The following is a 13993-nucleotide window of genomic DNA, read 5'->3' on the forward strand; positions in this document are numbered from 1 at the left end:
GTGCTGTTAGACCTTTCCAGTGACCATGACCATAATTTGGAGCAGAATCAATTTAGTCTTAGTTCACTTTTAATAAAATTGAATTCAGGAATCAATAATGTTAGGATTGGTGCTCACTTTTATGATAAAGTATAGTTCCTTTCCACATGCATGCCAAATTTAGTGACATTGCAAGTGTTTTAAAGCACACTTTTGAAATTGTAAAAAGGCATTTGATCCCTATAGTATTAAGAGTATCGAAGCAAAAGCTGTCAACTAAGTTTCTCGTTTTGTTTTATTTTTTTTCACATTTTTTGTTCAAAAACCAGTTATGTAAAGCCTTGCAAGTGTAAAGAACAGTTATTTTTTTTCCTTTGTTTTTTTGATTAATAATTGTCATATTCAGCTTTGTATTGGTTTGGAAGTTCTTTAAGTCATTCGTTATTCTTCAAGGTTTCTACACTTAAAATTATTCTTGAATGTCTTTTTTAGAAATTTAGTCTAAAGAAAAAAAAGGGAAACTTTTTTTTTTTTTGCACTCCGACCACACTAAATAAAAAAGTATTCAACAATACAATATATGCCATACAATTCGGGTAAGCTTTTGGGGAGTAAACAAGAGTGGGGGAGACGGAAAAGATGAAGGGGGTAATGCCTATTTCATACCCGAAAATAAGTATTTTTAAAATTTTAGCTACTTGGAACTCTGGTAAAATAAGGCGTTGCAATTTTTATTAAATAATGTTGTGGATAAATTAATGATATTTGTAAAGTGTTTTAGTTTAAAGTTTCAGAAATGAGATAAAGACGCAACTAGAGTGTTGAAGTTTGAAATAATCACTTAAGAAGTAAAGCTTTAATATCGTTTATAACGTTTGGGTCGCTCAAAATACCAGTATGATCAACACCGTTTATTTCGTTCACCGAAACCGGTTCTGCTTGCATGTCAGCGAATCTATTACACAAACTCAACGACTCGTGGTTTACAGTGCCGTCTCCTTCTCGTTTTTCTATACTTTTTACATAGTCAGGAAATCCTTCGGCAAACAAAAGGTGGCCAGTGGTCGAATTCGGTATTTTACCATAGAAACAATAAACTGGAACACCAGGAGCAGACTTCATAAGTTGTGATGAATTGAGAATTCGACGTCGCATTTCGACGCCTTGTGGAAAACCAATATCATTCAGAAAATCGTCGATTTCAGAAATTTTGTAAGATCTTATTTTAGTTGTGACAACCACTTCATCGTTTTGCCATAGTGAGGCAGATGGTAACATAAAGAGATTACTTGTCGATGATCGTTGTTCTGCACGAATTTTTAAAGGATCTATAATAGCACTTGGTACAGACTCTAATAATCCAGAAGCATAAAGAAGCACCTGTTGAATGGTTCCACCAAAAACACCTTTAAAAAAAGACAGATGTCAATCAATAAAGTAATCGCAATAATTTATCTTTAGAAATAAATCAAACGATTTAAAGTTTATTGAATATTTTTATAAGATCAACCTGCCAAGGCTATCCATTGTTTTATATAAACGCTTTTCCATTGTTGACTTTGTTTAGATAAGAAGTATAGTGTGATGGGACAACCATAGCTGTGAGAAATTATTGTTACTGGTTGGTTTTTGTTGATTACGAACGATTCTTCAATTAATGCTTGAAGATTGTCAATGTAGTTTGCAGGAATAGAATCTATATATATATATATATATATATATATATATATACCAAAATGTAGTAAATGAAGGTTGCTTTTAGAAAACAATTTACTCTACACATCACCGGAGTAAAACATACTTACCTGGAGAGTATCGAAAATCGTATGGAGCAGCACGAAGATTAACACCTTTAACATATCCAACGACAGTGAGTTCATCTACAAGACTTTTCATATATTTCACTAAACCAATTGTATCTAGCGTTTCAATGGAGGACGTTTGCCCAAAACCAGGAACTCTTGTCAAAACGCCTTCCACATTTGATACGTTCATACTTTTCATGTCCCACTCTAATCTTTTTGTTGTTTATATAAAGTAAGATTAGCAGAGAAATAAATAGAGAAATACTTAATGTAAATGTTAATGAAAGAATTAATCTTACCGAATGTTATCGGCCCAGCATTTTATTGAAAAAGGAAGTAACGAGCTGGGTGCTAACCATAATGTAAAATAGTCTTTCGTTGTTTTATCGCAATACCAAGCAGGTGAAGTTTTTTTTCCAATAAGCTTTGCTTCAAGTTGATTGCCGCCTGTTCCTGGAACTGGACAAAAAGTGTTTAATCAAAAAAAGTTGTTATTTGCATACTCAACCATTTTGCGCAAAGCTAGAGGGGCTGTCGCACACGTCCGCGACAGCCCCTTTTTCTACACGGCCTCAGATCGAGATGATTTACTTCTTCAGTATTTTACTTGTAAAGTAAAAAAAAAGGTAGCTTTTCGTTTGTATTGAACTGATAAGAGTTATTAAAAACCTGTAGAGAAAGAACGCGCTTTAATGATTACAAAAAAAAAGGTAATCTCACTTATAACAACAGGTGAGAGGCTGTATGCCAGATGACAAAAGATCAGTGCGAGAACTCCTTCTGTAAGTCGATTATTCATCTCAAGAGCAGTAGCTACTAAGAAAAAAAAATTAAAAATATAATTTGAAAAGTTTTGTAAGTTTTTAAAAAACGCAAAATTTAAAAATAATTTACATAAAACTAATAATTTTACCACGTTTTATAGCAAAAATACAACATTACATAACATTGTGTTGTTGTTTTAACTGTGTTCATATTTAAACTTTATTTCAAACACCCATCATGCTGAGTTTTCTTATTTGAAGACATTTCTGTACGATATTTTCCGAAAGAAATGCGTTTTACATAACTAGATCTCGCGTTTTACATATGCTATATCTCCTAACAGACCCTCTTCTCAAAGAAAATTCTAACCTATGGAGAACTTTCGTTTTAAGATTCAAATAAAAAGATATAGAGAAACTAGAAGGTTTTAGAGCGTTGCATTCAGCTATTGCTTAAACAAATACATGGAATTTAAAAATGACTAATAATAAGGCGAAATGTTTAACTTTTATGTTAACTGCGTAACAAAACTTAGAACTTAATTAATTTTTTAGAAGGCTTTCATTTTAAGGTACGATTTTACTAAAAATGATAGCTTTAATTTCCGATAAATAATATTTTTTATTCAACAATTAACTATACTTGATTTCTCATTTTTCAAAAAGTATAATTTTTTTGCCTGAGTTTATATGAGTTTTTGAAGTCTTTTACAAATATTTACACAAGTTTTATATTAAAACTTGTACCGTCAACAAACAAGAAATATGGTTTTGTTCCTTGATCTTAAAGTGCATGGCGTATTCGGGAATTTATTTAAGTCAGTTTGGCCAAACAAGATGGCTGCTGAATTGTGCAAAGGCTATGAAAGTCGAATAAATCGCAAATAAGTATATTTTCAAGTTCTAAAAATTATGTCAATCTTTGCAGTACATTCAATTTAGTTGTTCGCGCACTCTTAAATTAAAAAAAATTAATATTCAATTAAAGCATAAAATAAACTTGTTTTTTTACATTTTATTTATTCAAAAAATTAAATGAAACGGATTGCTTTCTTTAAAAGGTGTCCGGATGGCATTCCACAACATTGCGCCTCACCTTAAGCACTAAAAAAAGATGATAAGGTGGTATACCTTGTGTATCTGTGTGTCTGTGAATATGTGTGTGTGTCTGTGTCTCTATGTCTCTGTGTGTGTATAAAAGATACCATCCAATCGAACAGTTGAAAGAAATCTCTAGTAGGATGGTATATCCCGAGATGCAAAAAAGAAAAATGCAAAGCACTTCATTTCTTTTTTTTTTTGAATAATTAAAATGTAAAAAATAAAAAACAAATTTATATTATATTTTAAATGATTTTGTTTTGTGAAAATAAAAGTTTATTATTACTAATACGAAATCAACCTAGAAATAGAATTATAACATAGAAACTAAAATCATCATTAACTTTTAGTTATCAATGAATCTAAAGATAAGTGTTGGAAAAATTTGTCTTACAGTATTTCCATCGTTTGTTGTTACTCTCGCTGCCTTCAAAATGTCGACAAATAACCCTATTTGTGATTTTTCATTATCCATTTACTTTTGCGTTTTGCATTATAGATTTTTGATTGGGAGTACAAACTTGCCTTTTTTTTTTTTCATTGAAAGTCTTTATGATGTGCAAAATACACTCGAAACATCGTATCCAAGCATGCGATGAAGAAAATCCGTACTCGTACAGGTTTTCACATGCTTTTAGCTTTATAATTTCATATAAGTTATTTATACCTTTTAGTGTGGTACCACAAATGCCACAGGACTTGAATGATGAGTCTGCATAAGAGTCTTGCCATCTATCATAATTGAATAAAATTTGTGTTGTACTTTGATCACATGAGATCTTCATTAATTAAAAATTGAGATTCCTTTTTTAAATTCAATCTTCAGTACCCCACAAAGTTGGATTGACAAAGGTCTCGGATTTCGCCAAAAATTTTATTATTGAGTTCTATGACCCACAAAGGAACAAAACAAACCCCAAAAAAATTTTCATGTGATATATTAGAATCACCTTCTTTGAGTTTTTGAACTTCCAATAACCTTGAAGCTTTATGATCGATTCGTGGATTCTTTTATGCGGCTGTTAGATGCAATCGATATAAACACGATGTGCCTTAGCATTAGACTACATCAAAGTATAAGATGCCTTAAATAATGTAAATCCTCTATGCACATATAAAGCCAAAGTTTCGTCCGGCACGTATGGAATTGAATAATTCGGTAAATTAAAAACAAGCTTTTTTATTTGATTGGCTTTTGAAAGAGTTTAATCTAACTAGCCTAATATTATTACAGCATATCACTTTTCCTGTCTTATAAAAGCTAACTTGCTTTGCTTTAACAAGTTTTTTATTGCTGTTAGTATCAAGAATGGTTTAGAAAGCCTATTTTAGAGACGGCTGGCTCCACTATTCCTTCATTATGTTCCATTTCTTTGTCGTCATCTAAGAGATGAAAAAACTAGTTCTTCGAACTTTTCTTCATCTAAAAAATTCTTCGAACTTTTTTGATTCTCTTACATTTTCTCCACTTTGTAGCAAGTTTAGAATTAAAAGTTTTCACAGCAACATCAGTTTCTTTGTAATTGACATCATAAACGTATCACTTTTTACCATACACGTATCACTTTAATTTCTCCGATCTTTTTTCACATTTTCTTCGCCTCGCAAAACATTATAAAGTCTGTTTTTCGTATGGGCATGATTTTAAAAAATTAAAATATCAGTCAAAATGGCAACTGATGATGGCAGCTATTTTTTTATGAATTTTTTAGTACACGAACTACTCTAAACAATGTATAGACACGTTTAAAGGAACTCTGCAGAATTTCTTTTTAAAAACTTAACTAAAGATAAGAGTGATAATAAAATACTGCTCACAAATATTCCAACATTCCATCAATTATTTACACAAAAAAACAAAGCATTTTTTACAATAAAAAATCATTGAAATGTTTATGCATACCTTCATGACTTGCAATAAAAAGCGATGTAACTAAAAAAATTATTTCAGAAATAACTCCAAAAACACTTTATTGAGGACGCAAATGTAGAAATTAGAAAATTGATTTAAATGGTTCACATCATATAAAAGTGTCAAGTAGAAGAAAAAGCTGAAAATAAATCTGACAGTCAAGAACTTTGCGAATTTTTTAACAAGTTCTCATCAAAATACTGCAAATATTAACTAGTAAAACTTAGAGTTTTTTTCATGCGTTATTAAGTGTTTTTCCTACTGCGCGACGCGCCATCTTTCCAGTAAGTATTTTATTTACATCCTTTATTAAGGAGCGTTTATAAATTACATTATCTATTGAGGGTCATTTCACGATGGATTACAATAAAATTTACTATATTTAGACTTATTTAGATAGTGAAGATAAAAATCTTTGAGCTGGAATACTATACCTTAGACTGAGTTTTAAACGCGTTTATTACTTTCACGAAATAAATTTGAAAAGTTTAAGTTTTTAGAACAATAAAGTTGCAAAGTTAGTTTTTAACACGCATCACTAATCAGTCATTGTTTGACTTTAACCAATACTCCCCTTCAAAAATCAAACAAGTGTAACCTGAGCATGCGCTGTAGTTCTCAGACTATTTACGTGATAAAACTACACCCGAAATTGTTCTAGGTGGTGTCTCAAGACCCGCGAGACCCTCCTCCCCATCCTTTACTTGCTGTTAAGTAATAGCTCTAACGGCTGTCAAAGCGAACGGTCAGAAATTTTTATGATAATGATAGGAACCTTATGCAATGGGAATTTTTGCAGTTGTCTCTCTTTTATCTGTAGCATTTTTCTATGCATATATATTCTATTGCTGAATATCGTTTAGTGTTAACCGTTTTTTTTAAGGATTGGATAGATTAACGTTTGTTACAATGGTATTCTTGTTAAATAAGCATACGACACTAATAAAGAATTCCGCATGAATTTGTTAGAAACGGCGGCCTAACGATACATTTACCAAACTACTCACGGGAGTTTTATTAATTAAAAATTGTGTTTCTAGTTGTCTTTCTTTATATATTCCTTATCAGCAGCGGGATTTAGAAGTTGGGGGAGTAGGGGCAATACAAAAGCAAATATAATGAAAAGTTTTTAAAAAAAACAATCTATTCCTATGGCCTCGCAACGGCAAGTTTAAACAAACATATAATTGAATGGTTCTCAGTAAATGATTTTCCCTGTCTTCCTTAACCTGAGATTTAAGATTAGTGTCTTAGTTTAATGACGTTCATGAAATATTTAGCCATGGTAGGAAATCTCATCCTTGTTTTATGATACTCCCATGTGATTAGTTATGAATGACGTCTCCATAATTGCTAAATGGTTTGGTAATCCAAATATTGGTTTTTTTTAATTTCCCTCGGTAATTGGAAACTATTTCCTTTCCAAAAAGGCAGCGCTGTACTAGTCTTTTAATTAAAATGAGTACTTGTAACAATTATCTTTTGCCAGAAATGTGTAACCGTGATAAATAGACCATATGCTTATTTATATCAAAAGAGATGTTTGGCATACTCTAGGTAAACATGTTTTATGATTTTTGGTGAAAAATACCGGCGACATACTTCTGGAACAACAGGTATAAAGTTATAACTTTGTAAACCTCATTACTTATAAATTTGGTTTGTGAAGTGAGCCGTGAAGTTTCATTAAAAAATTTTTGTAAATTTACAATTAATTTTTAGTTAATTAACATTTAGCCAAAATTAAATCTCAAATTTAGCAGTTACCCACCGAAAATATTTGCTTTTTTCTTTGATTATATGTAACATATTATGTTATATATAACATAAGTTATATATAACATAATATGTTTTTATGACAAAAGAAAAGAAACTGTCAATACTGATAACTTCTTTTTATGTTTTTGTTTTTTAAAGATCAACTGTTTTAAAAAGTAAAATCGTTGAAAGCCTGGTGTGGAGGTAATGCAATACCTGCTGTGGTCCACATTAACTCCCATGGATCCGTGTCTGTTCCACGGGAGCCATTGTTAACCATTATCAACCATTTTCCCTCTCTGCCTTAAAGTTACTTCAGGATGTTCAACAGAACTGCATAATATATGATCTCAGTATTTAGAAAAATCATCGTATGATTATGAAGCTTCTGCACTGTAAATATGAATCCTTGAACTTATAATAAGATTGATTTTATCATATAAGGAGCTTAAAAACTTATCTTTTAAATGCTCAAGTAACGTCTATCTTTTTATAGTCTACAGCTGCTCGCAAAGACTTCTTTAAAATAAAAAACTAAATGTTTAAAATATACAAAAACTTTTTATAAACAGATTTTTTTTTTTTTCCTACCATGCTGATGTCATCGAATACTTTTTTCTTTTAATTTCTGCATACTTAAAGCATTTCTTTTTTAATTAAAAAAAAAGTGCTTCGGAATTTTCTTACACTTATCAAGATTTTATTGAAGAAGTATTTTACTTTAAGTGTTGCTTTTAAATTTGAGGATTCAAAATTCGATAGCAAAATGGATAATGTAAATTCGATCATTAGATGAATAATATAAATGGTAAATAAATAAATAAAACCAAAGCCCAAATAACAACATACCTACGATAAAAATACGATTTCTTTGCGTTGCTAAGGATGTTTACATAACTTCATCCTGATGTTTTATATTTGTACTCAACAGAAGCTGGTAAACTTTTAAAATGTATTCGATGTTGACAAGCAAGTGGTTCTTCTCAAAAAAACAATTCCTTCACAGCCAACTTATATGAACAGCAATTGAGTACTCATCTAGCACTCAAAATCACGGTTGCTAGTTGAAAACTCTAATTGAAACAAACCAACCAACTTTAATGGAATACTCTGTATTAAGAGTGCTAATTTTATATAAAAAAAAGAAATCTAATAAAGTTACATAATATTTTGATTAGCGGGAATTTGGTGCAAGATACTACACAGCATGTCTAAATAATATTTGAAAAGCTCGAGCATATCGTAGATGTGCATAGCAAAACGTTTTTAAAACGATTAATGTTTAAAGTAGGTTTAAAATGTAAGTTTTGTATAAGTTTGCAGTATTTCTTGATATATTTTTAAACCAAATCAGCTAAGATCAGTTAAATACTATTAGGCTGAACAAAGTCTGGTGAACGTTTCTACAACGCAGAGTACTAAGATATATTAAAATTTCACTCTTATTCGTAGGACTCATTATGATTCAAAGTTTTTTTTTTTAGAAAAGTAATATAAATACAAACAATATCAGCAGGATATTTCAGATAATTGATCATTTATTTCGGGTGCTACACTAAAGAATCGAGTCTTCAAAAAACGAATCGAAAGACAACGATCCACAAAATATTGACTCTAAGTTCTTCAAACAAAAAAAAAGGTTTAAAATTTAAGAGAAAAAATAGTTTCGTAAACAAGCAATATTTCATAAAGGAAGTTTTTGATTACAATCTAATTAAACTAATCAGATGTAAGTCAAATGACACTTTCGCTTCTTACGCATTTTAAGGTTTTTAGCTTGTTGCACTTTCTTCCAACGCACCAAACACATAGTAAGATGAATGGGAAAAATAATTCATTTAGACAATTAAATCATCATGATCTTGTTTCTGAGCTAATGAAAGAAGCTGTTAGCAATGATGACTCAGTTTTCCTGTCGTTTCTTGTTAAAAGATGTTGGCAAAAGAAAAGGTATTTGACAAAAAAGTATGAAAATGGCGAAACACTACTTCATATTGCATGCAAGTTAAATTTGTTTAAAATAGTGCAGCGTCTTATTGAACTTGGTTCGAATGTGGACGAGAAGTCAGATAATGGGAATACGTGCCTTCATATCTGCACAAAGACGAGCAGTTATGGTATTATATTTCTGTTAATCGAAGCAGGCGCCAATCCCTTCATCAAAAACAAAGATGGAGATTTTCCTTCAGACTTGATTTCGACTGAAGCTACAAATGAATTGCTGCAACACTACATATTGAAACGCGCGGAAGTCGAAAAGTTAGCTAATCTAAGAGCTTCTGCGCTTTCACCAGCATCTGACATTCAAGAAAAAAGAAAGAGAATAATTAGTAATGTTTTTAGCAGAAGCATATCTATCGAAGTTCTTGACGCGTGCGATGCGAAATCTATTGAATGGCACGATGATTCAGGTAATAAATCTGATAGTGAAATCAGAAAAACTGTAAACAAAAGCTACAAACTAAACCGCAAATCATTAACTGTATTGAGGAAGTCGGTTTCACACTCACCAACTAAAAAGAATAGTTTCACAAACTTACTTAACTTGAAGGTGTTTAAGAGTTGTGAGCGGAAGAACAGCTCTAAAAAGAAAACGCTTGAAGTGGAATTAGAAGCTCCTCAGCGACGTATATCATTGCCAGTCATCTTATTTAATCTCCCCGATACCTAGTTAACTATATTTTTGGAGCATATTTTTAGCAGAACCAGACGTAACGTTTAGATTTCAGTTTAAATTTTCTATGTTTAAAGAGCGTCTTACTGTATAAACGTATTCTATCTTTCTTATATATTAATTTTTTTTCATTTGTTTTTGCTTCTGTTATAATGCTTACATCAGTCATATTTAAGGCAGATATGAAATGGTATATAATGTTTTTTTAACTATTTTCTATTTTAGGAAAAAACAGTTTTTAGTCCACAAGAAGCTTTAATTTCTTTATATAAGTCACATTATTCAACGTGACTTACTATGACATATTACTAAAAAAGTTGCTATTAGAAGGTCAAAGCTGGTTTAAAAGTTGTTAAACAAACAGAAAACATTTCCAAGACGGTGAAAAAATTGATAGCCACGGGTTTCTAAGGAGTAATTTCATTTCTCATTTACAAATGACTTAAAACAAAACTTCCAACGTCTTAAGTTCAGTTCGCTAATGGTTCAAACCTGCTTTCATAGATATATCAAGATTTTGATTAGAATAATCAACATGGAACTCTTAAAACTAATGAATGGTTTAAGGTAGGGGAAAACCTCAATGAATGGGACAGTTTTTGAAAAATGCTTTTTAAACGTAGATAAAATTGTTTAATATATATATTTAATTATGTTTGATAACCACCGACTCTTGCTCAATGATATAGTAAAACAAAAAAATTGGATTTGCGTTTGGCTATTGGAAAAAAGAGAGTTTTATTGGAGCATGACATTTGTCCCATTCATTAAGTATGTCTCATTGAATGGGACAAACATAAAAGAATTAAAAATAAACATATTTAATTCAATCATTTTTCAAATTATTTTATTAATTGTAAATGTAGTTAAATATATAGATACATACATAAAGACCACACAAAAATATTTTTAACTTTAAACATTTTAACTCTAATTAAATTTCAATCAAAGTAGAACTTTCTCATTGTAGAATATTATATTTAGTTATTTTTATTTAAATAAAATATTGCAATATAAAAGTGTGTAAATAATACCCATTACCCATGGGGATAAAAGTAAGGGACTGCAGCACCCCTCCGCTGAGCTGTAAATAATACTTTGTTAAATTCATTCAATAGTTAGTATTTTGTCCCATTCAATATGCGCATCACTTTATCCAAAAATGATTAGTCACACCAAAAACATCATTAATTAAGCTTGAATGTTTTACTCACTGTAGTACTAGAGACTGTTATCTATTTAAGCATGGAATTTTATTTTTTGTAACTTGAAAAATTGCTGCAAAATCAGAAAAAAAAAAACATTTTTAAAAATTACTTTTTACATTCGAAAACACAATAACATCCATTGTCATTACGGTCATAGAGCAATAGGATGGATGAGTCAGTCAGTTGAGTTCTTGTTTTTATCACTCTTTGCTACAGGAATTTGAATATCCTTACATCGATGCTTCTATAAGAATCTGAGTTTGTCCCATTCAATAATCGTCCCATTCATTAAAGTTCTCCCCTATCCAAATTTAAACTTCGACTTCACATTTCCCTGAAAAAATAACATAAAATATTTCTCTGAAACTGAGGAGAAGAGGATATATCCTGAATTTTGTATTGAAAATCAAAATAAAAGTAAAGAATAATCCTTGATATCTCAGTGCACTAACGCCTTATCATCCTCAAACAGTAATGTTATGTATTCAGTGAACTGGGCTTTATATAACACCCAGTAAGTTCGCCAGAATACGAAGAATGGAGAACACATGGATACGCACGTTGAGAGACCTTTAATGGAGGATATGAAAAAAAAAACAAGTGGAGGCGAAGATAAAAAAACGAAGATAGAAAATTAGGCATTAAAAAGAATATAAAGAGTAAACATTATTTGATAATATCATAATGAATAATAACTAGAATTAGATATAATAATTCTTGCGAAGCTTTATCACAGTCATGGCCAACGAGAGGGGATGGTGGACGGGGAAGATTCCCGGGGCCCCGTGTGTGTACAAATAAATTTTTTAAATAATTTTTAAAAAATTTAAATAGTTTTGACAAAAGATCAAATTAACTTTTATTTTTAATATTCAATGATCAGAGCACGTTTCTCTTGGTCCTGTGTATATTATTGATTATAATGAGGGCCCCTTAAGAAAACTTCCCCGGGGCCCAAAATTTCTCTCGGCTGCTATGATCACAGTTTCCCTACAAAAAAAAAAAGAAAAAAAAAAAAAAATGGCTGAGAACGCGTGAGACCACGAAGCAAACCGGTTACAAAGCGATTTTTATAGCTGATGATGATGATTTGATTTAAAACTTTAAAAACGTCAAACAAATTACTCCATCTCGGAGGTTACCGATACTGATGGAGTAATTTGTGCTGAAGGTGTGCAGTTGTTTCAATACCAAAGAACTCTATTAACACCTTGCAGAAATTTACCTAAAGTTGCCGGGAACTCTCTGCAAAGTTGGAGATATCAAATTATCTAGTTAAAGTAACAAAATTATTTTCCCCAAATATTTATATTACGATATACAAAATTTATAATTTGTAAAATTAGGACTTTCTTACAGCATAGGACTTTACAGCATTGTCATACCATAGTATGGTGAATTTAACTTGTCTACACTATCGTATTACCGGCTGTGGAATGAATGTAGCTCGGTCTAATATTTCTCAGCACAATTTGTTATGTCAGTTTTATAATTGCTGGATACCTAATTGCACCTTCAAAGCAAAAAAATCTGACTTAATGAATCATTTAATAAGCTGTCATAGTGATCTTTTGATGAAGATATTGGATGAGTATTATTCTAAAAGTTCTTCCAACTGTTACAAACAAGACAAAGAGCTTAATTACACAAATGATTTTATTGGTACTAAAGTTAACCCAATTGGTAGACAAGCAAGACTAGGTGCCACTGGTAAATACTATTGCTCTGGAAAACTTGATCTATCACCTCCATGTACCTGCTGTAACGGAATATGTGGTCCTGGCACTGGTTATAATTGTTGCTAATGCATGGCATTAGATATTACTACTCATAAACTTCCTCCTGGAGGGTACTTTAATAAGGAAGGACTTTCATGTAGGAAAGGACCAAATGGTGTATTTTATTGTGGAAGAAAATTGGATCTTCTTTTTTCAGATGGCAATTGTGGTCCAGATAATGGCCTAAACTGCAGATCTTGTAAGATTATTGAGCTGGAAGAATGTGTTTATCTAGAAATCCTATTAAGAGTTATTACTTAAAACTTATAAAATATATATCTATTGAACATAGTTATAAACATGAATAAAAAAATGAATCTTTCTAGAAATCTTTTTTTTTTTCTTCTTATTTTTAAATTTTCATTCAAAAGTTTTCTTCAACTTAATTATAATTACCACCCTTCTTAAAAATTTTTTAAATTTTTTATGTTTTTGTGTACTTAATAAAATGTGCATAAGATTTTTCATTCCAATTTAAAAAGTTAAAAAACTTTATCTATTTACAAAAAAAACAACATATTAATCAATAAAAGTATTGTGAGAAAAAAAAAACTGGAAAAAGTTTTTTTCATCAACCAAATCAGAAGGTCTTTACACAACATGAGGCCTGGGGTAAATACCTCTCGACTCCCCACTCTTCTCATCTAACTTATAGGCAGTTATATATATATATATATATATATATATATATATATATATATATATATATATATATATATATATATATATATATATATATATATATATATATATATATATATATATATATATATATATATATTTATTATAGAGTGATGCAAAAAAATGAAACTTTTACGGAGCACCCTCCTGTAACGGTCCAATTAATGAAAAAATAATCCTGTTAAATTTTTGGAACATTTTTAGAGGGTGCTACCGCACTTTTAACTTATGAGTTTAAGTCAATCGGTCAGTAATACATGGCTTATACAAGTTATAGAGTGTCTACAGAAAAACCTATTACTAGGAAACAGACTGAGGTTAGCAACCAGACAA

The 13993-nt window shown here is 30.6% G+C and overlaps 2 protein-coding genes and 1 pseudogene across 9 annotated transcripts; 2 read left to right on the forward strand and 1 right to left on the reverse strand.

Annotated features, from left to right (window-relative positions):
• Nucleotides 1-798: 798 nt before the first annotated feature.
• Nucleotides 799-8786, reverse strand: LOC145188188 (phosphatidylcholine-sterol acyltransferase-like). 8 transcript variants are annotated; one of them, XM_090077542.1, is made up of 9 exons: nt 8482-8786; nt 8169-8392; nt 5553-5582; nt 4317-5374; nt 2505-2600; nt 2084-2243; nt 1785-1996; nt 1490-1675; nt 799-1385 (listed from the first exon to the last, which is right to left on the reverse strand). In XM_090077542.1, exons 4-9 carry the CDS (start codon nt 4432-4434, stop codon nt 817-819), a joined length of 1341 nt encoding a protein of 446 aa, XP_089933668.1. In that variant the 5' UTR covers nt 4435-5374; nt 5553-5582; nt 8169-8392; nt 8482-8786; the 3' UTR covers nt 799-816. The 8 variants fall into 8 exon arrangements, with proteins under 8 accessions (XP_089933668.1, XP_089933667.1, XP_089933673.1 ...); XM_090077541.1 differs by lacking the exons at nt 8169-8392; nt 8482-8786 and adding an exon at nt 5996-6046; XM_090077547.1 differs by lacking the exons at nt 8169-8392; nt 8482-8786 and adding an exon at nt 5996-6046 and having other exon boundaries at nt 4044-5374.
• On the forward strand, nt 8499-10329 carry LOC149891729 (uncharacterized). The gene is made up of 2 exons (XM_090077553.1): nt 8499-8619; nt 8804-10329. The coding sequence occupies exon 2, from the start codon at nt 9058-9060 to the stop codon at nt 9988-9990; it is 933 nt and encodes a 310-aa protein (XP_089933679.1). The 5' UTR covers nt 8499-8619; nt 8804-9057; the 3' UTR covers nt 9991-10329.
• A 2263-nt stretch (nt 10330-12592) lies between these two features.
• LOC149891730 (uncharacterized) lies at nt 12593-13240 on the forward strand (annotated as a pseudogene).
• Nucleotides 13241-13993: the final 753 nt, after the last annotated feature.

The sequence above is a fragment of the Hydra viridissima genome, unplaced genomic scaffold (assembly GCF_058129835.1).
Source record: "Hydra viridissima isolate aposymbiotic clone 2 unplaced genomic scaffold, HvirCarnegie_v1 scaffold_2, whole genome shotgun sequence".
NCBI classification, from domain to species: Eukaryota; Metazoa; Cnidaria; class Hydrozoa; order Anthoathecata; family Hydridae; genus Hydra; species Hydra viridissima.

Coding starts and splice junctions, on each gene's coding strand:
- LOC145188188 (XM_090077542.1), bottom strand. CDS start 4,434: ATGAAGATCTCATGTGATCAAAGTACAACACAAATTTTATTCAATTAT. Junction 2,601..4,316: donor TTGTGGTACCACACTAAAAG/GTATAAATAACT, acceptor TTTTTTTCTTAG/TAGCTACTGCTCTTGAGATG. Junction 1,997..2,083: donor TGCTGGGCCGATAACATTCG/GTAAGATTAATT, acceptor AACAACAAAAAG/ATTAGAGTGGGACATGAAAA.
- LOC149891729 (XM_090077553.1), top strand. CDS start 9,058: ATGACACTTTCGCTTCTTACGCATTTTAAGGTTTTTAGCTTGTTGCAC.